This window comes from Agrilus planipennis, unplaced genomic scaffold, assembly GCF_000699045.2.
Source record: "Agrilus planipennis isolate EAB-ADULT unplaced genomic scaffold, Apla_2.0 scaffold113, whole genome shotgun sequence".
Classification (NCBI taxonomy): domain Eukaryota; kingdom Metazoa; phylum Arthropoda; class Insecta; order Coleoptera; family Buprestidae; genus Agrilus; species Agrilus planipennis.
In genome coordinates, this window is record NW_020442452.1 from 576,062 (window position 1) to 602,012 (window position 25,951).

At 36.1% G+C, this 25,951-nt stretch overlaps 1 protein-coding gene across 1 annotated transcript; it reads right to left on the bottom strand.

Moving 5' to 3' along the window:
• Positions 1-9,193: 9,193 nt before the first annotated feature.
• On the bottom strand, positions 9,194-23,895 carry LOC108737017 (venom serine protease 34-like). Its single transcript, XM_025980543.1, has 7 exons — positions 23,821-23,895; positions 17,000-17,180; positions 16,726-16,926; positions 15,577-15,637; positions 15,288-15,409; positions 14,904-15,227; positions 9,194-9,269 (listed from the first exon to the last, which is right to left on the bottom strand). The coding sequence occupies exons 1-7, from the start codon at positions 23,893-23,895 to the stop codon at positions 9,247-9,249; spliced, it is 987 nt and encodes a 328-aa protein (XP_025836328.1). The 3' UTR covers positions 9,194-9,246.
• Between the last annotated feature and the right edge of the window lie 2,056 nt (positions 23,896-25,951).

Sequence of the window (25,951 nt, forward strand, 5' to 3'; positions counted from 1 at the left end):
TCTATCGGCTAGTATCCTATCACCTTCGTCACGTTGATGGATATCTTTTTCCTGTTCGTAAAAAAGATCATGAGCTTTTCATATACGAGGGTGGATTGATAAGTTTCCGGCCTGACCAAGAAAAACAAGGTTTTTAAAAATTTTTTTTTTTTATTTCTCAACATAATCTCCTCCAAGGCTGATACATTTCTCATAGCGGTGTTCCAGTCTATTAATGCCATCTCTATAGACTGATTCGTCAAGCTCCTCAAAATAACCATTTACAGCTTCGATTACTTCTTCATTGTCCGCAAATCTCTTACCGCCAAGCCATTTTTTGAGATTAGGGAACAGAAAATAGTCACTCGGGGCTAGGTCTGGAGAGTAAGGAGGGTGCGGCATCAATTCAAACTTTAGATCGTTGATTTTAGCCGTCGCAACGATTGACGTGTGCGCTGGTGCGTTATCGTGATGAAACAAGATTTTTTTCTTCGCCAGATGAGGTCGTTTAATTTTCACCTCGTGGCTCAAACGTTGCAATAAGTCTGCGTAGTATTGACCAGTGATAGTATTACCCTTTGCAAGGTAATCAATGTATATAATACCTCTTGCATCCCAAAAAACAGTAGCCATAACCTTGTTCGCCGAAAAAATTGTTTTTGCCTTCTTTGGAGTTGGTTCCCCTGGTCCAATCCACTGTTTAGACTGTTCTTTGGTTTCAGGAGTGTAGTGGTGGACCCACGTTTCGTCAACGGTTACGAATCGACGCAAAAATTCGCTTGGATTACGCTTATACAATGACAAATTTGCGGTAGAAATGTTTTTTCGAATCAATTTTTGGTCGACTGTTAGCAAACGCGGCACCCATCTTGCACAGAGCTTTTCCATATGCAAATGTTGGTGCAAAATATGTTGCACACGTTCATATGACATCTTACAGGTCTCAGCTATCTCACGCACTTTCAATCTGCGGTCTCCCAGCACTATTTGATGAATTTTTTCGATCATATCTGGAGTTGTGACCTCAACGGGGCGTCCTGAGCGAGGCCCATCAGAGGTGCTCACACGACCCTTTTTAAACTCGGAAACCCACTGCTTAACGGTTGAATATGACGGGGAGGATGTCCCCAGTGTTGAGTCCATCTCTTTTTTAATTTCCTTCGGCGTTAACCCCTTCAAATAAAAGTATTTGATGACAGCACGATTTTCCTGCTTTTCCATTTTTACGAAAACCACAGAGGCGTCTTGTTCAGCGTGCTGTCAAACCTACACTAGCAAGGAGATCGGGCTGAAACTATAGCTACAAGCTATCCAAGGATGGTACTATAGAATGTCACCTCAAGGTAGGCCTAGTGGCGTCATCTCTTGGTTAGGCCGGAAACTTATCAATCCACCCTCGTACATTATCCAGCTCATTTATACCCAACTGATTTCTACGTTTGTCGAAATTAGTATTTGGGCTGCAAAAATTATAACCCGGTATATCTAATTCGTATGGTATTCAACATAGTGTCTTTTCTGAAAAACCTTTTCCATATTTCATTGTATTGTTGTTGTTGTTGTTAATCATTATCAGAGGGTCGTCAGTCCTAAGACTGGTTGGACACGTATCTCCACTTTCCTATCCTGAGCTAAACTTCGCATTTCTACTAACTAGAACAACCCACATCCTTAACTATTTGTGAACAGTAATCTAACTTAGATCTACCTCTACCCCTCCTAACTTCCGGTTCTGCCTCTAATATATGACTGATAAAGTGTACAATTATATAGTACTTTACATAATCCTTTTGAATTAAAATAATTAATTGCTTCCAACGGTGGTCTTAAATTACCAAACGAATCGAAATACTCTACGACAGATCCATTTTTCTTATAAGCCGTCCAGTGGGTTCCACTACCGCTATCGCTATCTAAATTTATAACTCCCGATTCATTTGATACTTTTAATGCTTTTACAAATTTATGAATGTCGACCTCAGTTAGGGGTTTATTAGGTAATTTTATTGGAAGTTGTTCTTTCTTATTCATAAAAAAAGACCCAGTCCTTTTCNCTTTTTCGAATTTCTAAATTAACCGTTCGCGGGCATAGAAGTGACTTCTTTTTATTAAAGGCGACACGACCCTGCGCTATTCTCTGCTTTATATCCCTACTACTCCTTCCGTCCTGACTTATCTGACTTCCTAGATATCTAAAATCAGCCACTTGTTCTAATTTTTCGTCTCCTATCTTTATATTCGCAATTTTCCCTACTTTTTCTGTTATTTTTATTTATTTTCATGATCTGTCAGTAGCGCTTCCATATTATTTAAAGCTATCTCTATGTCCTCCTTGCTAGATAAAATAATATCTTTAAATACTAGTTATAGAGAAACTGTATAATTGGAAAGATGAAGGTTATAAAACAGAAAATTACATTCAATATTGAAAATAACGACATGCTAATAAATCAAGTTCAAAAGCACAGCAAACTATTCCCCGGAACTTTACAATGTCTCATTATTGGAACTTCAAATTGTGGGAAAACCAATGTAATGATTAGTTATATTGGACAACCTTCGGTTTAAAATTTAAAAATAGCTATATTTATTCAAAGTCCCTCTACCAACCTAAATAGGTTTATTTAGAAAAATTACTGAATCCGATAAAAGAAATAGGCTATTATTGCTTTAGTAATAGTGAAAATATAATGAATCCATCGGCAGCTAAAACGAATTCCATATTCATTTTTGAAGACGTAACAACTGATAAATAGGATTTAATTCGTGAATACTTTAGTATGGGACGTCACAACCACATAGACTGTTTTTATCTCTGTCAAACCTATGCAAAGATTGCAAAGCACTTGATAAGAGACAATGCAAATTGTTTAATTTTATTTAAACAAGACGATCTGAATTCAAAACACATTTATAACGATCACGTGGGCGTAGACATGACTTATGAAGAATTCAGTATCCATTTGGATTTTCATCAATTTTTAAAGATAGTAAAATAAACGACGGGCGTTATAGCAAAGGATTTGATAGTTATATTGTTAAATGAGGATGTAGCTTCTTTCTTTTGCAAAAACTGTTTGTAAACCGTTATATAGCTATTAAAATGCTGTTACACAGCAGTGATTGAGCTATTTATTAAACTATATGTATTTAAAGAGAAAGCTTTAGTAAACATAATTAGATAATACTCGTAGATAATTCACCTACATCATGGAAAAGCAGATTAAGCGTCAGCGTAAAGATTAATATTGTAAAAAATAAACTAAATTTATTGAAAGAGAATCAACTTATGCATGAATATGTCTTCGCGCCAATCACAAACCTTAGAAAATATTGAAACCAAACTAAAAGTTAATGATGACAATGAGCCTAAGTCTATAGGTGAATGTACCACTGCCTACAGTGATAATTACACTGCGAGAAAGTGGAAAGATATTTCAAAACTTTTTAATCAAACAACGTCAGTATCATCAAAATCATGGTATAATTCTACACCGATACATAAACGTTTAAGCGAGAGAAGAACAAGCCTCACAAATTCCATCACTATCATTTAAAAATCTAAAGTGAAAGTCGACAATAAGAATGTTTAAGAGATTTATTAAAAGCTACTGAAAAATCATACACAGAATATTTAGACCAATGTGATACGTTACCAAGAAAATACATAGATCGATTATATAATAACCCTGACGCATTCGATCAGAAAACCGGTGTACGATATGATAATAAAACTGAAAAATTTTACATTGGCAACACACAATTGCATATAGATGGATCGGACGTAACTATAAAGAAGAAAAGATTTAAAGGTACTCGAGGTCTTTCTGAATTACTATTTAAAAAAGCCCCCACCGATTACACAAAAACGGATCTAAAAAATTATTCGAAGTGGTCTGTATTCTGTCGAAACCGCCAGACACGGATCGCGATTTCGATCTTGTTGGATCTCATCAGCGCGTCGCAGACAGTTTTGCTCATAAAGGTCACTACCAATACAACAAACAAATCGCTGGTAGTCGATCGACAAAATATAAACAAATAATAGCACGTGACTATGAACAACAACAACAACGTTGTGACAAATAACCCAATCGATTTTACATACTGGAACGATCCAAACGAATTAGTTGGTAGATTAAGTTTAGTATACCTCACAACAGGCTGGCCATACAGTTCATGTAAATGAAATTAATTCTATAATAGAAGAATTACAAGAAGTAACCATTATAAAATAATTAGTCATGTCCGCCGAAGCAAAAAAGCAAGTTGTAGAAGAGATACATAAACCTGCACGAATAAACTTTAATCGACGTAGAATTATTTTAAAATTGTTAAATGATCTTTTTTAAGCTGATATTGTTGAAATGATGTCGTATGCTAAGGAAAGCAAAGGTTACAAACATATATTAATAGTTATAAATTGTTTTTCAAAATTCGTATGGATTTATCCGATTAAAACTAAATCATCTCGAGATGTAACGAAAGCAAAACTCAAACACCTAAAAACTTACAAACTGATCAAGGAACTGAATTTTTTAATAAAGAGCTTAAAAATATGGTGGAAAAGTATGGTATTAATCATTACAATGTATACAGTGAGAAAAAAGCTACAATTGTTGAAAGAGTGAATAGAACATTAAAAAATATCATGTGGAAACGTTTGTTTAAATGGGAGTTACAAGTGGATTAATATATTAGACGATGTAGTTGACCAGTACAATAATAGAAAAAATAAAACAATACTAATGAAACCTAAAACTAAAAGAGATGAGAAATTTTTATTATCAACCGTGTATAATCATATAAAATTAGTTAATAAAAGTTCTAAATTTAAAGTAAGCGATCGTGTCGGAATTTTCAAAGTACGAGGGGCCTTTCATAAAGTATATCAGCCTAATTCGCAACAGAAACTTTTACAGTTGAAAAAGTTAACAAACCCTGTTACGTATACACTGCAAGATTATAATGGACAAGATATATTAGGAGGATTTTATCAACAACAATTACTAAAAATTAAATATCCTGATTTATATTTAAAACGAAATAGGGATAAAGTTTATGTCAAATAGTTAGGTTTTAATAATAAATATAATAGTTGGATTAAAGTAAATTATATAATGAAATAAAAAAGTATGTTATTCAAAGCAGACAATGATAAAACTTGAACTCTTCTAATCCTAACGTAGTCACTCTCAGTAAATCTATGCAAGTTCAATCCTGTTTTGTAACGTTTCCTCTTATCTACAAAAAAATTCAAAAGACCAAAGTTCAATTACATCACAAAATATTTAGAAGGCCAAAGTTCAACAACGTTGGGCAAGCATTGACATGCTTCTCCTCTAATTAAGGTTACAAAAAATCTACTGTATTTTAAAAAGGGGTGATGGCTGAAGAATGACCTCCAAGGATACTTAGAAGTCAAACAAAACACATTTTTACAAGCATGAGCACGACGTTTCGGTCTTCCGCACGAAGAATGACCTCAAATAGCACGAGAAAGGACTGAGGATGGGCAGGCCAGCGAACTGTCACAGTAACCCATAAGCTATACCACTTTCAGAGTATAGTACCTATAGAGAATATCAAAGTATCAATCATGAAAAGATTTACTGCTATAGAACAACAACCGACTGAGTAGGATTCGAAATTAGAATTAGGTAGTTGTGCAAATGATTTGGTTACTTTATCTAACAAAGTCACTGACATCGAAGTCAGCGCTACTGCTTATCGAAATGAAGTAAGTATGTGAAAATACTCAGGATAGAAACAATAAAAAAAAATTGGTACAAAACCAGAGAAAGTAGATTGGTCTTACCTATGATGTACTTACTAAGCACAACGCAGCCCATCCAACTGGCCAACTTAGTTCAAAAGGAATATATGGCTCTTTTGGATTCAAGAAGGCGGCCAAGGAAACCAAAAAGCCCGAATACTCTCCTGCAGGGAATTTAATAATTTACTATGAAAACATTCAGGGGCTTCGCAACAAGCTCAGAGCGTTTCAGCAGTTTGACAATGTGTTCTCTTAGGTCTGATATTATTTTTCTGGTCATATGTAAAAGGGTAACATCAATCCGCAGCGGAGGTTCGCCTGAATTTTTTACTTACAAAAATAATATCTCGTTTAATTATTTTGAATTAGAGACTCTTTTTGCCTTCTATTTTAAAAATTTCGATATGTATATGTTCAAAAAAGCTTCTACGCCGTAATAAGAAAATGCGCTCTAAGATGATCAAACGTAATCCTTTACATTGGCATCTTACCAACATTTAAAGTGGCCTTCGATCGTAAGAATGCCTTTTTCTGACCCTGAAACACATTAAACCACAATCAATTCATCGCTGTCGAAATCTCCTTTGAGATTGAGGCTAACATCTACGTTTTCCTGCAGATCGATGAATTAAAGTAGATAATGACTAATTGTAATAAACTTTCCTTGTCGTTCGTAAATGACCTATTGAATAATAACTCTTCAACTAAGAACTGGTTCACTTTCAAACTAAGAACCACTTAACTGGCTTTAAAAAAGAAAAAGCTATTAATTACTTCAATAAGTTACATAATAGACAAAACCGATGTTTTGTGTTGATTCATAACAGACTAATTAGAATTTTGGTAAATCACTTCAATCTTTCTCTTTGTTTTTGCGTTGTTTGTTATATTGGTACTTAAAGGAACTTTATGAGCTTTATTGTCAGTTCAATAAACTTTTATCATAATCTGATAGATATTTCCGTTTAATAATCACTGCCCTAACGACAGTCATGCAGTTCCGTTAACTGTTAATGGCTTGATTTAGAGTACAGGTAAGAGGCTTTTATTTAATCATTTTAAGTAATTAGGAAAACAACGAACTTAACTATCTCCTTGCAAATAAACATAATAACTCAAATTATTTTTTTTTTTGCGACATATATGCTAATTTATAAACCCTTAATTATAGTATGCACTGATAGTAGTTAAATGTAGCTGTTTTCCAACGTGTCGAGTACACTGGTCCTTCGTGTGTCGTTGTCTATGCGGGACAGTCTGGACACAATACTGGAAACATCGACGAATGTTAATTAATAGATATCTTCACAACACGCAATATAATTAGAGTAAAATAAAACCCTGGTAGGGTATATTGTTGTAAATGAGAGCGGAGCTTATTTTACATAATAAATTAAAAATCAACAATTTGACCTCAAAGATTCATATAAATTTACCTCCTCAAACACTAGTGGTCTTAGATCAGTCGCTGTCTATATCCCAACCAACAGATGTGTGCCTTTTTTGTTTGTTTAATTTTTCCTAGAGGAAAGGAAAGGAAAGAAGGCACCCACCGACTAAACCGCCTACCAACTAAAACCCCTCCTTGAATACGGACATCAACCCGAAGGTTATACATCTCAGGGAAGGTTCAATGGGAAGAGGTTGGGAGCGCGAAGGAAACTGAATGTAATAAAGGAAACATTGAGTGAAAAAGAGAAATCGGTGGTCCTCGGATGAGTTGGTAGACACTCGCGCTAAAAAAGCGAAACAAGGAATGAGCGAAAGGGAAGCAATTCAGAGTAGAAGATAGCAGGGTAGCAAGTGTCTAGATGGACAGGTTTGGGTGGCCTGACAGTAATATTTGCCGCGAAATTTATTGCATTCTCAGGGGCTTAAGCTTGACCTATTTCTTTTAGAATTTGGGTATTTCCGATGAACCAGTAGTAGTTAGTACCTTGAAAAATTTGTAGGCGGTGGGAATCGGTATAGCCCCAAATAGGAATGGCATAGGAGCAAATGCTTCTGACAATTACGTTGAACGCACGGATTTTTGTTTAATGGGAGAATGGAGCTATTTTGGAAGAAGGGCTTGAAGGAGATAAAGGCGGCTAGGGCCTTTAACACGAGCGGCAAGTATGTGTTTTCGCCATGTCAGTATTCTGTCAAAAAAGATGCCGAAGGAATTAACGGAGTTGCTCCATTTGATACAGCCGCCCCGTCACGGTGATGGTGGGAAGTTTTCGAATCCTATGGGTGAAGAAAATTGCTTCCGACTTGACCTCGCTAATGGAGAGTTTCCATACTCGATACCAATTTAAGAGCTGGGGCAGAAACTTGCAGCAATGGAGAATGGTTTGAGAGGAATTTATGAGTGCTACGTCATCCACGTAAAGAGATGTAAGGATCGAGAAATGGGACGGCAAGTGAGAAGGGAGGCGGGAAGTCGTGGAGGTCGGTTGAAAAGAGATTGACAGCTTCGAGAGTCGAGTTCCGCTATTGTGCGAATTGAAGTGCACTTAAAGGAAGATGTTTGAAGAGTGTACCGGAGACATAGCCAGTCTAGCGAAGTGGTTAGATTTGGGTATTGAGGGTTGGATAGCCGATGGAATCGACCGAAAGAGTTAGATTTTTTACGACGAAGATGTCAAGAATATCAGGAAGTTGATTGTGGGAAATAGTTAGATACGTAGGATCTGAGGGCGCTTCGACGGTGAGGTTGAGGTCGTAAATTTTGGCAGGAAGAGGAGTGACTTCTCTGTTAGTTGGTTAGCAGTCTCAAGAGGTGTGTTAGGCATTAAAATCGTCCGAGACGATGGTCGAGAAGTTTGCTGGAAGAAGGTGGGGTAAATCGGAAAAGTTTTGTTTAGATGAGGGCAGAATAAAGAGAAATGATTCTGAGGGGGCGGAACTTAACGAGATTTCCATGTCCACTGCTTTTAATGAATTAGTGACCAAAGAGATGGGCTTGTATTTTAAAGAATTCCTAACGAAGATAGCTACACCACCACCTCGGGAGGTTTTACGGACCCTTCTATGGGATGTGAAGTTTGAAACGAAAAGTTTGAGTTTCTGAGATAAGGAGGTTTCGGTAATTCAGACAACACCGATTGACTGTTCCTCAAAGGAAGTGTTTGAATTCAGTCAATTTACCTCTAATGCTCTGAGCATTCCTGGTAACTACTCGAAGATTATTTTGGTGGGCTGTTTTATCCATTATACTTCATATAGTCAGTATACATGCCGAAAAAATTAAATCAATTTGTATCGACCATCTTTTATTTTAGTTTTTAGTCCAAATTTTTAAAAGAGTATATTAGCTTTCATTACTGAAATTCTGAAAAATTAACTAGTCACTAACTTAATTAAATCACAAAAGAAAACAAAACAACACACTTATATCAGTCATTTTATTCATTATAAAAATGATTAAATAAATAAATAAATAAATAATTCATAATCCATTTCATACTTCATGTTCCATTAAAAAAATATGTTTTCTTCATTAATTACTATCGAATGCAGTAATCAGCATCTGCAAAGAAAGTAGAAATTTACCATTGAGGGTATCTACAATGTGCTTTTTTTATTTAAAAGCTTCATATAAAAAAGAATAACTAGATGTTTTAGTTCTGTACCTACCAGTTACTGAATAGGATACAAACAACAAACTGACTAGTAAAATGAACAAATAAATAAAATGGTATACCTATACAAAAGTGCAAATGCAAAACGGTTAAATCGAGACGGTGGTTAAAATATTACTACAGGAATATTATTAACGACTTCAGAAATGGAAATCAAAGTGGGTGTGTGTGTACGTATGCGTTCGGGTGCGCGTGCAGGTGCAGATGTAAGTATTTAAGTGTATGCCAGTATGTGTATGATTTTTCTCACCTGTAAAAATAATATTTCAACTTCTACCACATATGCCCACAGGATACAAAACAACAAAACAATTTCTTTGAATTACTATTGACTACTCATACGATGTTATTTTACCCGCGTAAAATAGGATTGTTCAAGAAATGTATACTACCACAATTTTTTGAAATTCTCTGAAAAACTTCGCATAACGAATGTAAATAAGCAAAAGCCTCATTGGAAATATCTAATAATAAGCTTGAAGGTCAAGGTCACGATATCACGTTCAAGGTCATCAATTTATTTCCTCCTGGACAATATTCAACTTATTTTCTCTAATAATGAAAATCAATCAAGAAAATTATATATGTTCTTTTGTAATAATTTCATTTAAAAAGGGTTATGGGCAGAGATGAAGTGTAATTTAAAAAGAAAATAGGACACTTTCACCCTCTGTAATTATCCCTTGTTGAGATAGTTGCTGAATGGTTGCACTAGTTCAATTAAAGCTACAGGAAGTAATGTCGGTGATGGTTCAATTGCCACCGCGGTCGATGTCAATATTTATTCGGACCGTTGCAATGATCTCGGAATGGTTTAGTAGTGCCTACTCAATTTTCCTATAGGATTACATTTTGTTGGAGAAGGTACAATCCAATGGTGACATCTATCATCAACTATGTTGGCCGCCAGTGTCAACTACACAAGTCAGCATTTCCAATTCTAATTTCAACGTTGCATTATTGTGGCTACTTTGCTATTCCGATGCTCATGTGTCGACAACTATTCTAACATAATGGTGCCTTGCATGAACAAGAATTGGTTCCATCCAGTGTTGAGACGATGACTTCTTCGGTTACTTGGTAAAGTAGAGCCAACTTTCACCCCATAAAGTTGGCTGACTTCGGTTTTGACCAGCTCTACATTTCAGACGGCCGCTGTAGTTCTTGAAGTCTCAAGTTACTATCAACATTCTCAGCATTTTAGATTTCAGTCTCCCGTGTCTGTAACAGTAGCTATTTTCGCATCCATTATGCATTCATTTATAAACAACACTAGACATTCTTCTATAATTTTACCGTTGTCAATTTCTGCTTGTTGCATCCATACATAACCATTTAAGGCTTGGTTCGTCGCTTCAAAGTCCAAAGCATCTGACAATGGTGTGCTAGTCTAAGGTTTTACTGCAGTTCGCTGTCGCTGACAAATGTTTACTCTATCAGTTAGTCTATAAAATACTGAGGGACACTGGAGTAAGCTTAACTTACGTGGCCCTTCAAATGAGACCCAAATTATTGAAAAGTCTTGTTACTTCGTTGGTTACGATTTTCAGTTGCACTTCATAACCTGTTGTAAATGTTGATCGCTATACATCATTTCTACGCAAGTAGCAACATAATGGAGGTCATATTAATGAAACATGCCTTGGAGTAGGTATATCTAGTACCTTTCCTCATCAACATTATCATCATACGGTCGTCAGTCCTAATCTAATCTAGATCTATATCTACTCCTCTTAACACCTGTTCCTGATTTAAGTATGTCTTCATGCTTAATAAAATGTCCTACCAATCTATCCCGCCTATTCCTTATTGTCTCCCATAGCGGCCTCTATTCTCCTACTCTTTCTAATATCTCCTTATTTCTAACATTCTCTACCTCCTTTTTGTTAAAGACGACTGTGCCCTACACTATGCTTTGTTTTATATCGCGACTGTCCTTTCCATCCTGAATTATCTGATTTCCTAAATACCGAAAATCAGTCACTTCTTTTTCCTCTCCTATCCTTATATTCACACTTTTTCTACTTTATCTTTCCTTGCAGGCCAAAATTTTTGTTTTACTTTTATTTTTTTTCATACCATACTGCCTTGTTAATACCACTTCCACTTGATATAAGGCTGTTTCTTCCTTATCAGATGCAATACTACTAAATCATCTGCAAATCTAAGCACCTTTTGCCCATGTATATCAATGTCTTCAAGGTATACATTAAAAGTCGCGGTGTCAGTGCGTATCCCTGTCTGATCTATGGTATCCACTTTTCTACGTTGCTGCTCAAGTTATATAAGGCAACAGGTAACTCTTTATATAAATCATTCTTCTAGCTCATACGTAAATTTTTAAGTATATTTAAGATCTTGATCTATTTAACGCTGTCAAAAGCTTCTTCTCAATGTACAAATTCTGTGTACACGCTTTTTCCCATTTCTATCGTTTTTTCTATTGTTACCCGTAAAACTAAAATCGCCTCCCGCGTTTCTCTATTCCATCTAAACCCAAATTGGGTTTCCCCTAATAATTCTTCCGCTCTTTTTTTATCGTTCTCAGTACAATTCTAGTTAAGATTTTTGACGCATGAGAAATTACGATAATTATTCTAAATTTCTCGTGTCTATCGGCACCTCTTTCTATTAGTATGGATACTACTATGTTCCGGTTACACTCCTCCAAGGCATTCCCCGTCTCGTAAATGTGGCCAACTAGACTACCTCGCCTAAACTTCTCTTAGCCTATTCTGTTCTTGTATTTCCGCCTTTCTTCGATTAATCCTACAGTCTCGTTTGCTATTCAGGATTTCCTACTTTCATTTTGTTTAAGACCTAATATGTCTCTAACTACGGAATCTAGACAAGTTTTAATGGAGATCCACTGTCTCTCTACGTCCCTATTATTCGTTTCTTTTGCCTCATTTAGTATTTCGTCTGTCCTACTACCTAGCCTATCACGCGTTTCGTTGCATTTTAGTTTTCCCAAGTCAAGACGCTTTCTACCTTCCCTCTCTTCATAATAAAGTATTCGCAACGGTGACGTGATGTTTATCCTAAAATTCTGTAACTCCCCTATCGTTTCTATTGTTTAATCCAAAAAAACCTGTTATTACACCTTATTTGCTTACCCCTTTTACAGTGTTGAAGTCTCCTGCAACTATTAGGGTTTCCTGCCCTTTCACTAAACTTAACATGTCTTCTGCACTATTACAGTTTTTACCGATTTCAAATTTAATTTATTCTTAGTATCCTATCGCATTTCTATAAATAACTTTCTACACTCTGTTCTGCTTTCTTACGCATTACAATTCATATCCCTTAATTACCTTCTACCGATCCTGTATGTAATAATCTCAAGTCTCCACTCCAGAAGTCTCCAGCTTTTAAATTTTCTAACTTCTCTGCTTGCCTCCTCGTTCTAATATTCCACGCTTTGATTTTCACTTCTTGATGACATACCCCGATGTAATCTCCATCGGACATCCAAATTGGGATCTATTTTACTAATGTGATATTTTCTAGTTGCCTTCCATCTCGCACTATTATGTATCAGAGTATTATGTCATGTTCCTTATCATCTCTGTCACACTGAGTACTGAAAAAGCTGCTGCCCTCTTTCTGGTTTCTCATTATACTCCCCCTCCCCTCATCACGGTTGAACCTACGGTGCTGCTCCCTAAATCATTTAAACGTGCAAATCAATCCATCCACTCAAATTTGTACCAGAGCTTCGTCAAAGTTCAAGTCCCGTTGGATCAGTTAAGCTAATATTAGTGCTGTTGCCCTTTTCTGAATTGTTCCATGCGTTTGCATTTACTACTGCTCCAAACTGTTTTAGGTGAACGGATCACTACTCATCTACTACTATCTCTACTCATCAAAAACTGGCCTTGCACCGAAATCGCCATTCTTTGCAATAACGGGTATTATTAGCTTTTCAATTTATTTTTTTATTTCTTCAATTCGTATCTCCATTATTTCTATGGTGTACCAAGGCAGGAGCGTCCAATCGGCTTTGTTCAAGAAAGTCATTAAATTAAAGGACTACGCCCCTACATCCACAGTCTGATGGAATGGTTGAACCCTACTCTAAAGACCAACTTAAAAGACTTCGTCAACAAGCACTAAACTGACTAGAACCAACACATGCCGCTATTCCTTTTAGCTTATAAATCAGAATGTTTTAATAATAAAATGGAAAGCATCCGTAATCACAAGACCATCGTGGGCAGATGTGAACCACTTAAGTCAGACAACATTATGACAACATTATTGGGTCCAGTGGAATTCTTTTACCTACTGCATTTTAAAAAGAATGTGGGAAAGTCTGGATGGAACTAGAAATAAGCTTCAAGTGGTACTTCTGAAGAACAAAGTTTCAGAAGTCTTATATGTAATTTGTATTGAAAGACATCTTGCCATTAAGAAGGCACTGGGGACGGTATGTCAGCGATTTTATTAGCTATGAAGTGGAAATAACATGGAAGACTGGTGAAAGGAATACCCAACCTGCACTGTCAGAAAGAGGGCGAAGACCAGATGTGGACAAAAGCAGCAGTACAACATGTGAGATAATCGCAGTAAACGTAGCAGAACCATTCACAACTACCAACACTGATAACCGGTATACTTCGGTCGTCAGAGATTACTTTAACAAGTAACCCAACACCAAACCAGCAAGCAGACAAAGTGTCCAACAGTTAGATTGGTCAAGAAGGAGTACCTACCAATGGAATTTCATTCCAACCAAGACAGGAATTTCGAATCATCTTTGTACAAGAAGGTCACTGAACTAATGGGAATCACAAAAACGAGGGCTACGCCTTCACATCCACAGATACGTGTGAAATTTCAAGAACGACTAGAAACCATCCATAATGCTGCGCATACGAAACCGCGATTTGAAAGTCGCCGCATTAAGATCAGATACTATAGACGAGCCGATTTTGCTTAAGTTTAATGAAGGCGACAAATTATGGCTAGTAGTTAAATAAATTAGTTAATAGTCAAAAAAGGGTTTGATTACGTGATAATAACTTCAAACGCTGTATGTATTAATATGAAAATGACAACTTTTTACGGTAAAAATTATAAGCTTAATGAAATAAAGATATCGAAAGGGTTAGAAGTTTTAAATATCTAGAATACACACCCAAAAAAAATAACGTGGATGATGAAAATAATTATTTTGCAACAAAGAGCGAGTATTTTCCTGTAGGTAAAATGTATCCTGAAAATACAAACCTAATATTGAAAAAAATGAACTATTTATTTTGTGTTGTTTTTAATAGAAATAAAAAATCTACTGAATTTCATAGGCTCTTTTGAATCTTTCTTACAGTAAACTTAGTACTTCTGGGCTTACAAATGTCCCGTGTCACCGAAAACTAAGTGGCGTCAACAAATGAATTATTGAGGTGTAAATCTGGAATTCTGAATTTCACTGTATTGATAATGAAAAATATAGTTAAATCCTAATTTTCCTAAGGCCACAGAAAGAGAATTTAATATAATTAAGAACTTCAGATATTTACCACTGGTTTCAGATACAATCCATGCCAGGTATGATGTAATTCTTGTATTTACTGCAGGAATCTCATTCGCACAAGCCGATCCAAAAGAAATGACCCCAAGTAAAAATAATCTTTGCGAACTTAACATTGTGTCGTCATACCACAAAATTGGTCCACCTGAATCACCCATACATGAATCTTTATAAAGGGAGTACGTACACATCTCGGAACTGTATATTCGGTTATCCGTAACTTCTTGCTGACAAAAAGCATTAGACACTACTGTCAAATTCACTTTTTGTAGAATATCTGCTTTAGGACCTCCAAAAAACAACTGTCCCCATCCTATAAAAAATAAAATTGTGCATTAAATATTTAAAATAGCTCTTTCTTGTCACAAGCAACCACAGATTGTACAGGGTTCGGCAATGAAACGGGAAGATTTGGGGTGCGGCTTGCAGGGCGCTTTGAAGTCGTTGCTAAGACAATCACAGGCCTGCCGGGACCCGAGTGGCTTGCCATTTAGTCTACAATGGAGCGTTGGACGGGTGAGCATCGTGGTTACGCAATTAAGGCTTATTATCAAAATGGCGAGAGTTTAGTACAAACGCGTCGGGATTTTCGACTGCATTTTAACATACCACGTTACCAACCTGTTCCATCAGTCAATGCGATTAAAATATGGGTAAACTACTTTGAGCCAACTGGATCGACGTCTAGAAAAAGAGGTGGTAGTGCCAGAACGATTCGAACCCCTGAAAATATCGAACTTGTTCGACAAGCAATGTTAAGAAGTCCACGTCGATCGGCCATCCGTCACGCCACACGCCTTCGAATAAGTGACAGATCGGTGAGAAGGATACTCCATCAAGATCTTCGATATCTCCCGTATAAAATACAGGTTGTTCAACCTCTTCACCCGGATGATTATCAACAGCGTCTCAGATTTTGTGAGGTTGGAAGAAAATGGTGACCAAGTTAACAACTCTCCGGTTTTTTTTAACAAACAAAATTTCAGGTACTGGGCGAAAGAGAACCCTCGTTTGCTGTATGAAACACCTCTTCATGCTCAGAAAGTGACAGTATGGTGTGCAATGTCGGCAAATGGAATCATCCGTATTTTTTTGAGGATGAGGCTGAAAATGCCGTTACCGTTAATTCTGAGAGATACCTACGTTGCAATGATTCGGAACTTCCTCACACCTCAACTTCACCGCTTTCCAGTTAATGAAAACACACTTTTTCAACAAGACGGTGCAACAAGCCACACTGCAAGAATTTCAATGAATGCTGTGAATGCATTGTTCCCAGGGCGTGTCGTTTCTCGAAATGGATATATCGCTTGGCCCCCTCGGTCTCCCGACCTTACTGTCTGCAACTTCTTTTTATGGGGTTATCTGAAAACGAAAGTGTTTGGAACTGATCCACCCAGGATAATCCCGGCCCTCAAACAACGAATTCGTGGCGAGATTGCAGCAATACCTGTTGATAGGCTGCGAAGATTTATGCAGAACTTTCAGGCTCGACTCCATGAATGCATAGGTGTCAACGGAGGACATTTGGCAGATGTAGTTTTCAAAAAATAATTTTTTGTAACATTGTATATCAAATGGCTAGTCTTTTCTTTCCCATTAATGTATTAATGATTACAAAAAAATATTGTTTCAACAATAAAATTATTTACGAAATCTTCCCGTTTCATTGCCGAAACCTGTACTTATTCTGAATGTTACTAAGGAATGCTGTTGCTTTGGGGGTTAACATTTCTCAAGAAGTTCATGATGTAATAATACCATATAATATGTCATAAGTAAATATGAGAACTAAAAATAAATTTACTAACCTAGGGCTATCACATTAGCACCAACGAATGTGCGAAAGGAATATCTAAAAGGCAGGCAAATGGGCCCAACGGCGAAACTAAATTCTATTGACTGGCGAGTTTTCACTATAGCAATATCATTTTCTTTAGTATTGGAATTATATTTTGGATGAATTTTTAACTTATCAGCCTGATATAGCTTTGAATACTCCGTATCTTCACCTGAAAAATATATTTTAATATTCCTTGTTCTAATTGTAATTCAAAACAATACCTGTTGAAATGTCATGATCGCCGACTAAAACTGCATAATGTCGAGCTTCTGAATCAGATATAAAGCAGTGCGCTGCTGTCACAAGGTATTTCTTTGAAATGATGGTGATCCCACAAGTTAATTCTCTTCTAAGTAAATCTATTAAACCAGCCATCGCAGGAAATTCGTTCACGCCAGTGTTGGTTCCGTTCACAATACGTGGCTACCAAAAATAATGAAACGTTAATATACTCAGACTCAAAATTTTCTTATATTTTTAAAACTAGAAAATTACTAATTATTTGAATTACTACAAATGGCTATTACTACATTTTAATGGAATTGAAGCACTGAATGCCCGGCGTAGCTAACCCTTTGTGCTGAGCAAGTAACCAAACAGAACAAAAAGTTGACTTCATTTAGTGATCAGCATTCTGTCGAAAATAAATTTTTAAATGTGGGTCGCGATTTCGACCCTCTTGAGTCTCGTCAGCACGTCGTGGACAGTTCCGGCAGGACATACTAATTATATTATTTACTAGCTCTTCCCCGCGGCTTCGGTCGTAGAAATTAATATTGTTTCTCCATAAAACCTTTTACAACGTTTTAATTTTATGTAATGTCGCCATCTTAGATTTCAAATACAAACGTAGAAACAACATTTCATCCTTATGAGTTGATTTTTAAAAATTTGTCAAAACACGTATCTGCTTAATTTCAACAATGAGCTACCTTCGAGTAAATCGGAGTACAAATAAAATATACCCCATGCAAACGATGCAACCTCTTTTCATTTGATTAATAATATCAAACAGCATATATACCAAGTTTCAAGTAAATTCAACCACAGATAAAGTATGTCCCAAACAAAAATTGCAACACCTTTTTACCCTCCCCCCCTTTGGAGGTTGAATTTTTTAAAATGTAGAGATAGGTCTTTCACAAATTAAATGAGAGACCATTAAGACCATGTTTCAGGTAAATCTGACCACAAATAATATAGGTATATTTAAACATTGTAACTCCTCTTCACCACTCTCCCCCCCAACAGAGTTTCAGTAAATCGGGCCAAAAGCAAACATACAATCTTTGCAAACCCATTTCAGATTTCTAAACAGGTAGAATTTTGTAAAATGTTGAAATAGGTATTTATGTCACTAATTTTATATAAAAAAGCATTAAAGCCAAGTTTCAGGTAAATCTGACTATAAATAAAACACCATACATAGCCATAGACAACATTACGTTTAGCTATCAGTTGCGTTTTGTTATACCATTTTTAACAAATGAACGGCTAGACTAATGTTTTGAATAATAAATTGTTCGTTTTGCTATCAGTTACGTTTTGTCATTCCATGTCAGTTGCGTTTTCTTATACCACTTTTTTTCCACGGAACGGGATAGAAAGTATCCTATGTCCGATTCCAGGTTCTAAGCTACCTTCCCACCAATTTTCAGCCAAATCAGTTCAGCCGTTCTTGAGTTATAAATAGTGTAACTAAGACGACTTTCTATTATATACAATATGTAGATAGATTTACACACAAGAATTTTTACAGCGTAATATTGGTCATTATTTCGGTGTTCACTTAACTCTGGCAGGTAGCAGAAATTGCCATTACGGTATCATCAAGAAATCGGACTTCTGGTCAATATTTCGAGTCAAATACCCCATAGTAAATCGGTTACTAGAAACATTTTATCGTATACACTGATACATCAATACGGTACGTAAAATACCAAGGTTTTTGTTCTAATAAAAAGGAACCGCCTTATAAAAAAGGCATACACATTTGTATTTAAATATATAATATAAAACAACAAGAGGAAAGGAAGACTTGACCATTGTATATGCAATTGATAACTGAGTCCAATGCAGCGAGCTTTGATCAATGATTTATAGAAAAAAGAGTTAAGAATTTTTAAGTGTTTAAGATAAAATTACATACTTTTTACAAGATAAACTCAAAATGGTTGTAGAACGTTTGAATTCAATATCAAATATTCTCACAAACTCAAACACAAAAAGAACATTACAAATACTGACAAATTGATTCTGTTGTATCCATCTGATCATATCCCACAGTTATAAGCGCTTCTTACGAAGTTAGAGATATTATTTGATATATGTTCCTCTATGTAAGGCATCACGAAAGTAGCTGCTAAATATAAAATAGCTATTGGGGAAGCTTTTCGCCTTTATAAGTTAATATTCATTGCAAGCTTTGCGGTGGCTTCTAACGAAGGAAAATTTAGTTTACTTAAAATACGAGGGTGGATTGATAAGTTTCCGGCCTAACCAAGAGATGACGCCACTAGGCCTACCTTGAGGTGACATTCTATAGTACCATCCTTGGATAGCTTGTAGCTATAGTTTCAGCCCGATCTCCTTGCTAGTGTAGGTTTGACAGCACGCTGAACAAGACGCCTCTGTGGTTTTCGTAAAAATGGAAAAGCAGGAAAATCGTGCTGTCATCAAATACTTTTATTTGAAGGGGTTAACGCCGAAGGAAATTAAAAAAGAGATGGACTCAACACTGGGGACATCCTCCCCGTCATATTCAACCGTTAAGCAGTGGGTTTCCGAGTTTAAAAAGGGTCGTGTGAGCACCTCTGATGGGCCTCGCTCAGGACGCCCCGTTGAGGTCACAACTCCAGATATGATCGAAAAAATTCATCAAATAGTGCTGGGAGACCGCAGATTGAAAGTGCGTGAGATAGCTGAGACCTGTAAGATGTCATATGAACGTGTGCAACATATTTTGCACCAACATTTGCATATGGAAAAGCTCTGTGCAAGATGGGTGCCGCGTTTGCTAACAGTCGACCAAAAATTGATTCGAAAAAACATTTCTACCGCAAATTTGTCATTGTATAAGCGTAATCCAAGCGAATTTTTGCGTCGATTCGTAACCGTTGACGAAACGTGGGTCCACCACTACACTCCTGAAACCAAAGAACAGTCTAAACAGTGGATTGGACCAGGGGAACCAACTCCAAAGAAGGCAAAAACAATTTTTTCGGCGAACAAGGTTATGGCTACTGTTTTTTGGGATGCAAGAGGTATTATATACATTGATTACCTTGCAAAGGGTAATACTATCACTGGTCAATACTACGCAGACTTATTGCAACGTTTGAGCCACGAGGTGAAAATTAAACGACCTCATCTGGCGAAGAAAAAAATCTTGTTTCATCACGATAACGCACCAGCGCACACGTCAATCGTTGCGACGGCTAAAATCAACGATCTAAAGTTTGAATTGATGCCGCACCCTCCTTACTCTCCAGACCTAGCCCCGAGTGACTATTTTCTGTTCCCTAATCTCAAAAAATGGCTTGGCGGTAAGAGATTTGCGGACAATGAAGAAGTAATCGAAGCTGTAAATGGTTATTTTGAGGAGCTTGACGAATCAGTCTATAGAGATGGCATTAATAGACTGGAACACCGCTATGAGAAATGTATCAGCCTTGGAGGAGATTATGTTGAGAAATAAAAAAAAAAAATTTTTAAAAACCTTGTTTTTCTTGGTCAGGCCGGAAACTTATCAATCCACCCTCGTAGGTTAAAATTCGACCAGGTCCTACATTGAAGAGGAGATACTTGAGGTCTTAATGATAATAAAAAGCGAAAAAGACTTTTGCAATACTATAGCCTTTCAGATAGTTGTGACGTTATTTCCATTGACCTATTTGATTCATTACCGACAACTCCTCAAGATGAGTCATGGATATTAATCATAAAAAATATAGCTTCTAAATGGATTGAAATAATTCTATTAAGGATTTATTTGGCTAAAGTCCTTAGAAATCCAATCATTCTCATATTTCGCATACCAAATAAAATGGTTTCCGACAATGAAGTCAACTCATAAGCGACATTATGCGGATGGTTAGGCACTTTATGCTTTGAAATAAGCAGTACGAGAATTATCCTGTTCAGCGAAAGAACAGGGAACTTGACAAACAACTATAGCAATATCTGCATCTTAGGGATACTCATATAACGAGTATTCGTAATATTATCAACAAACACAATACCTGACTTTGTTAGCGAGCGAGTAATTTCTTTGACACATATAAAGAAGAGAGGTAGACCTATGAAGAACCCTGAACCTTTGGTTTTGTCCTGTACAGCATCGGAGTACCGTGCGCGAAATATTAAAGGGGAGAGTGTAGAAAGACCAAAAATAAAATCGTCATCTGTGCCTACATTACGCGACACCACTATGAAGAATCTTTCTGAACGTCGTATAGACTTTATTGTCTGTATAACCAACTGTTGTTGAATTCAATCCATAGGTTTTTATCATTTTTTATGTTTTGTAAAAGTGCAATAGGGCACTATAAAACAAGTAAATTAAATAAATGTTTAATGGTCCGAAAACATGACAGAAAAAGAGGGCAAAAAAGATATAAGGTTATAAAGTGGAAAGTAATTAGGAAATGTAGGGCAGCTAAGGAACAGTGGATTGATAGGAGGTGTAAAGAAGTAGAAGAAAAGTTTAAAGTAGGTAAAACCGATGAGGCTCATAATATAATTAAAAGGAATTTTAGAGATGTAGGATACAGTAGTAATAATATAAGAAACGAGCTAGGGGCCATTTTAATGGAAAATGAGGAAAAGGCAGATAGGTGGAAAGAATATTTAGAGAACCTATACGCAGGCCATGAGTTAGGAGATATATTAGAGAAGGAAGATAGTGTGGAGATAGATGAACTAGGTTATCCCATAATGAGAGAAGAGTTCGATGCAGCATTAAAAAACTTAAGAAATAATAAGGCACCAGGTGTTGATGGGATACAGGAGGAAATTCTAAAACATGCAGGACAATTGGTTAGAGATCGTATGTCTAATAAGCTAGTTAGTCACATTTTCGAGACGGAGAAAGCCCCAAAGAATTATAAACGGAACGTGGGCACCCGGTCAATTCCAGTCGTTTCATATAATAACCCTAATAACCCAACTTGAAAGTTCGGTTCAAATAGTTCAAGCTCGTCAATGAGCAGCCGAACTCGATTCAAGTATAAGAAATTCAATACATTGGTCTTTTTTTTTAGTCATTTATTATAGTATTATGAGGAGAGCACCCAGTCAAACTGTAACGTTGTTGCGCCCCTGGTAACTATACCTAAAAAGAGAGGCGCAGATAGGTGCGAGACATTTAGAACAATTAGCTTAACTTCCCATGCGTCAAAGATCTTAACTAGAATTGTACAGAGGAGAATGGAAAAAGGGCGGAAGAAGTACTAGGGGAAGATCAATTTATGTTTAGAAGAAATAGAGGAACACGAGAGGTCATTCTAGATTTACGGGTATCAATAACAATAGAGAAAACGATAGAGTGCGTACGCAGGATTTTTAGATTTAGAAAGAGCTTTTGACAATGTTAAATGGGAGAAGATGTTAAATATACTTAAAAATGTAAGGATGAGTTACAAAGATAGAACAGTGATACTTAGTTCGTATAAAGAGCAATAGACCGTTACAGAACTGGGGCTGCAACGTAGAGAAGTAAATATTAGGAAGGGAGTCAGACAGGGATGCACACTGTCACCACTACCTTTTAATCTATACATCGAAGACGTGATCAACATCATTAAAGACAGTACAACTGTAGGGAGAGGGGAAAAGATTAGTATGATTAGATTTGCAGATATTATAGTAGTATTAGCATCTAGCAATGTTAGCTTTAAATAAAATGGAAGCGATACTGACAAAACAGTACTGAAATATGAAAATATGAAAATAAATAAAAGTAAAACAAAAATACTGGTATGCAAGGGAAGAAAAAGTAAGGAAAGAAAGAATATAAAGATAAAAGACGAAAAATTAGAAGAAGTGGCTAATTTTAGGAATCTAGGAAGTCAGACAAGTCAGGATTGCGGGGGGTCGAATCGCCTTCAATAAAAAGAAGTCACTTCTATGCTCGCGAACGGTTAATTTAGAAATTCGGAAAAGGTTGTTGAAGGGGTATGTTTGGAGCACGACGCTGTACGGTTGCGAAACATGGACGGTGGGCGCGGCGGAAAAGGTTAGAAGCGTTCGAATTTTGTATAGAGAAGGTTAGAAATGAAGAGGTATTAGAAAGAATAGGAGGACAGAGGACTCTACTGAAGTCAATAATAAATAGGCAAGATAGGTTAATAGGATACCTTCTCAGCATGAAGGTCTAATCACAGACATATTAGAGGCATAAACGGGAGTTAGGAGGGGTAGAAGTAGATCTGGATTAGATTACTGTTCGCAAATGGTTAAGGATGTGAGTTGTTCCAGTTTTAGGGAAATGCGAAGATTAGCTCAGGATAGGAAAGAGTGAGGGTGCGTGGTCAACCTGTCTTAGGACTGATGATGGTCCAAAAGTCCACCGTTTCCGAGAAAAGCTCATTTAAAAGTACAAGGAAGGGTCACTCCAGTCCTGGTAGGTGCACTTAGGAAATACGATATTGCAACACCACATTCAATCTGCTGCTAAATGGGTAGAAGTAATCCCATCAAGTGTGATTGACGATATTCATGTTTACAGCCAATCTAAAGCAGTTCTTTATTCTTTTAACATTGTAGACTTGTATTACGTATGTATATAGATAGTCGAAGTCATTAGAACTAGGTCAACATATCAGTGTTATAAGTCAGTGCAATTTTTATTTAGTTGACAATTTTACTGCTGAAAATTCGACTAGACTATCTTATAAACTAAACAAACAGTGGTTTGAGTCTTTTTCTCGAATATTGAACATGCATTTCAAATAATACAACAAAAGAAACCAAAATGTTACAGACATAATCATTGTGTTTTAGTAATCGGAATAAACCTACATTTAATAATTATAATTATTTTTTTTAATTGTGCATGAGTTACCCTTTGATGCCATCCACAATCACACGACAGTAATGGTGACGTTTGTGTTATATTGTAAGAAGTAGCTATTGCCATCGTTGTGCAGAGGAATCGTCCTCCCAAAGATCTCCGTGTTGCAAACAGGCCTTTAAAATAAACAAATGAATTGTGTAATAATCAAATTAACCATACTTGAACATCCATAAATGTATTCTTACCCAATGTTATTTTATTACTATCTGAGACGCTGCTTAAACTTCCTTTTCCACAAAAACTGCGAATATCACCTTTAAAGTTATTCGATCCACTAGGTGAAATAACTAAGCGATCTTCTTGACAGTTGTTTGTCTAAAAAATTACAGCATGTAATGGATGTTGAATTGAATTTCAATTACAACTGAATTTCAGCATATGTGTACTTGAATTATGTAAAAAAAACATAATCAATTGTTCTACACAGAAGGGCTAACTTTTATTTCCACCTATTTAGTTATCTTTGGTGATTTAACTTAAAACTAACTTATAATAATTAATAAATTCGTTCGTTCTTCGTTGATTCGATTCTAGGTCCACTTGCCCTAGATCAAGTTCTTCGTGGATTCCTTAGATTATTGTGGTAAATACTGGGGGCAGCAATATTCCTCATGTAATTTGTTGCTTATCATCCGCCTCCATTTTGTCTATCTTATCTGTCTCTCCTGAACTACCACCCACCCATTTCAACAATTTTTGACAGCAGGCTGAAAGGGGCTTTCCACTTTCCGCTTCTGAGGTAAGTTGATTATCATTAACTATTTCTCATCTGTGGTGATGATTGGTAGTTATGTAATGGTTATGTAAGTAGATAGATCCTGTTGTACACATGTACTATTGTTACATAGCATCCATAAATTCATATTTAGGTCACTGGTACAAAGATGGTACATCTAAATTATTTATTTAAAACTGCAAACTAACACCTACTTATCTACTGTGTTAGTAAGTCAATTAGCAATCGTGTAAATAACGGTATCAATAACAATCGTAATCAAGTCAAGAAGTCCAGAGTCGGGAGTCAAATTTATGATCAGGAAGATGCAGTGTGGTAAAACCGTACCGTCTTCGCTCACCCTGGTGATAGTTCCTTGCTATTTCTACATTTACTAATTATCTAATAAAGTAGGCTATGATTACACAGGTCTGCGAAATTTTTTTTTTGAAAAGTTTTTTTCTTAGATTGTTGATATTTGTCGTAATTGTCTTAAAAGTAATAGAAAACGATATTCATATGGTTTAAACCACGTCACATTAACCCATAAATGCTCAGAGAACACATTTCTATTTTAACCCTTGTCACGTAATGAGTGCGACGAAAAAATATTCAATAACCAGTGTTTCTATGTTTTTAACGATGCTCTTTTCGATGGTGTTGGTTAAAAATACCTCCGACAATATTAAAGCATGGAAAGATCGAAAATAAACAAAAAAAGGTGATTTTTGAATTGAAAGTAATTTTTTGTATCCTTACGATCTTTTTATATGCTTAAAACCTATATAAATCATGACCTCGATATCTAAACATGAAATAATCACCGTTGGTCAAGTCGAAATGCTTTTACAAACTGTTTGATCAAACCATGTTTAATGTAAAGTGGTGGAAGCAATACTTTCTTCTTTCAAACTCGTATTGATGACATTTTTCACTCCGACTTCCAATTGCATTCTAACTTTGACATAGAAATACCGAATAACAATGATTTTGATTTACCATAAGTCCAATGTCTTAACACTTCAACACATAACCGGCATATTTTATCGTAACCCAGTGTTTATCTCGGTGACAACTTCATTCTGAGTAATATAGTAAGCTTAATAAGCATTTTTTACAAGGTCTGTTATATTCATTCTTTGCTTAACTATTGTATATTGTCCGCAAATGTAAAAAAATACATTTGAATTGTTTTTACAACTCCGAGAAGCCATAGTTAAAGAAAAATGGAACACAATCTTTTATTACACGTTAATATTATATCTCTGTCAATAATGGCGCGCTATAAATTATTTGTTTTTTTCAGGCGGTGTAAACTACTATTAGTTACTTTCAAACTATCTAAAATAAAGTAAAAGACAATATAATACTCAGTCAGAGAGTATTAAATAGAAATATAAGCTA

What these genes read in the sequence shown, in the direction of transcription:
- LOC108737017 (XM_025980543.1), bottom strand. Translation starts at nt 23,895, where the DNA reads ATGGCAATAGCTACTTCTTACAATATAACACAAACGTCACCATTACTG. An exon ending in TGCTAATGTGATAGCCCTAG is followed by an intron (nt 15,638 to 16,725) that starts GTTAGTAAATTT and finishes CGATATTTTCAG; the next exon opens with GGGTTCGAATCGTTCTGGCA. An exon ending in GTCGATCCAGTTGGCTCAAA is followed by an intron (nt 15,410 to 15,576) that starts GTAGTTTACCCA and finishes GCTCCATTGTAG; the next exon opens with ACTAAATGGCAAGCCACTCG.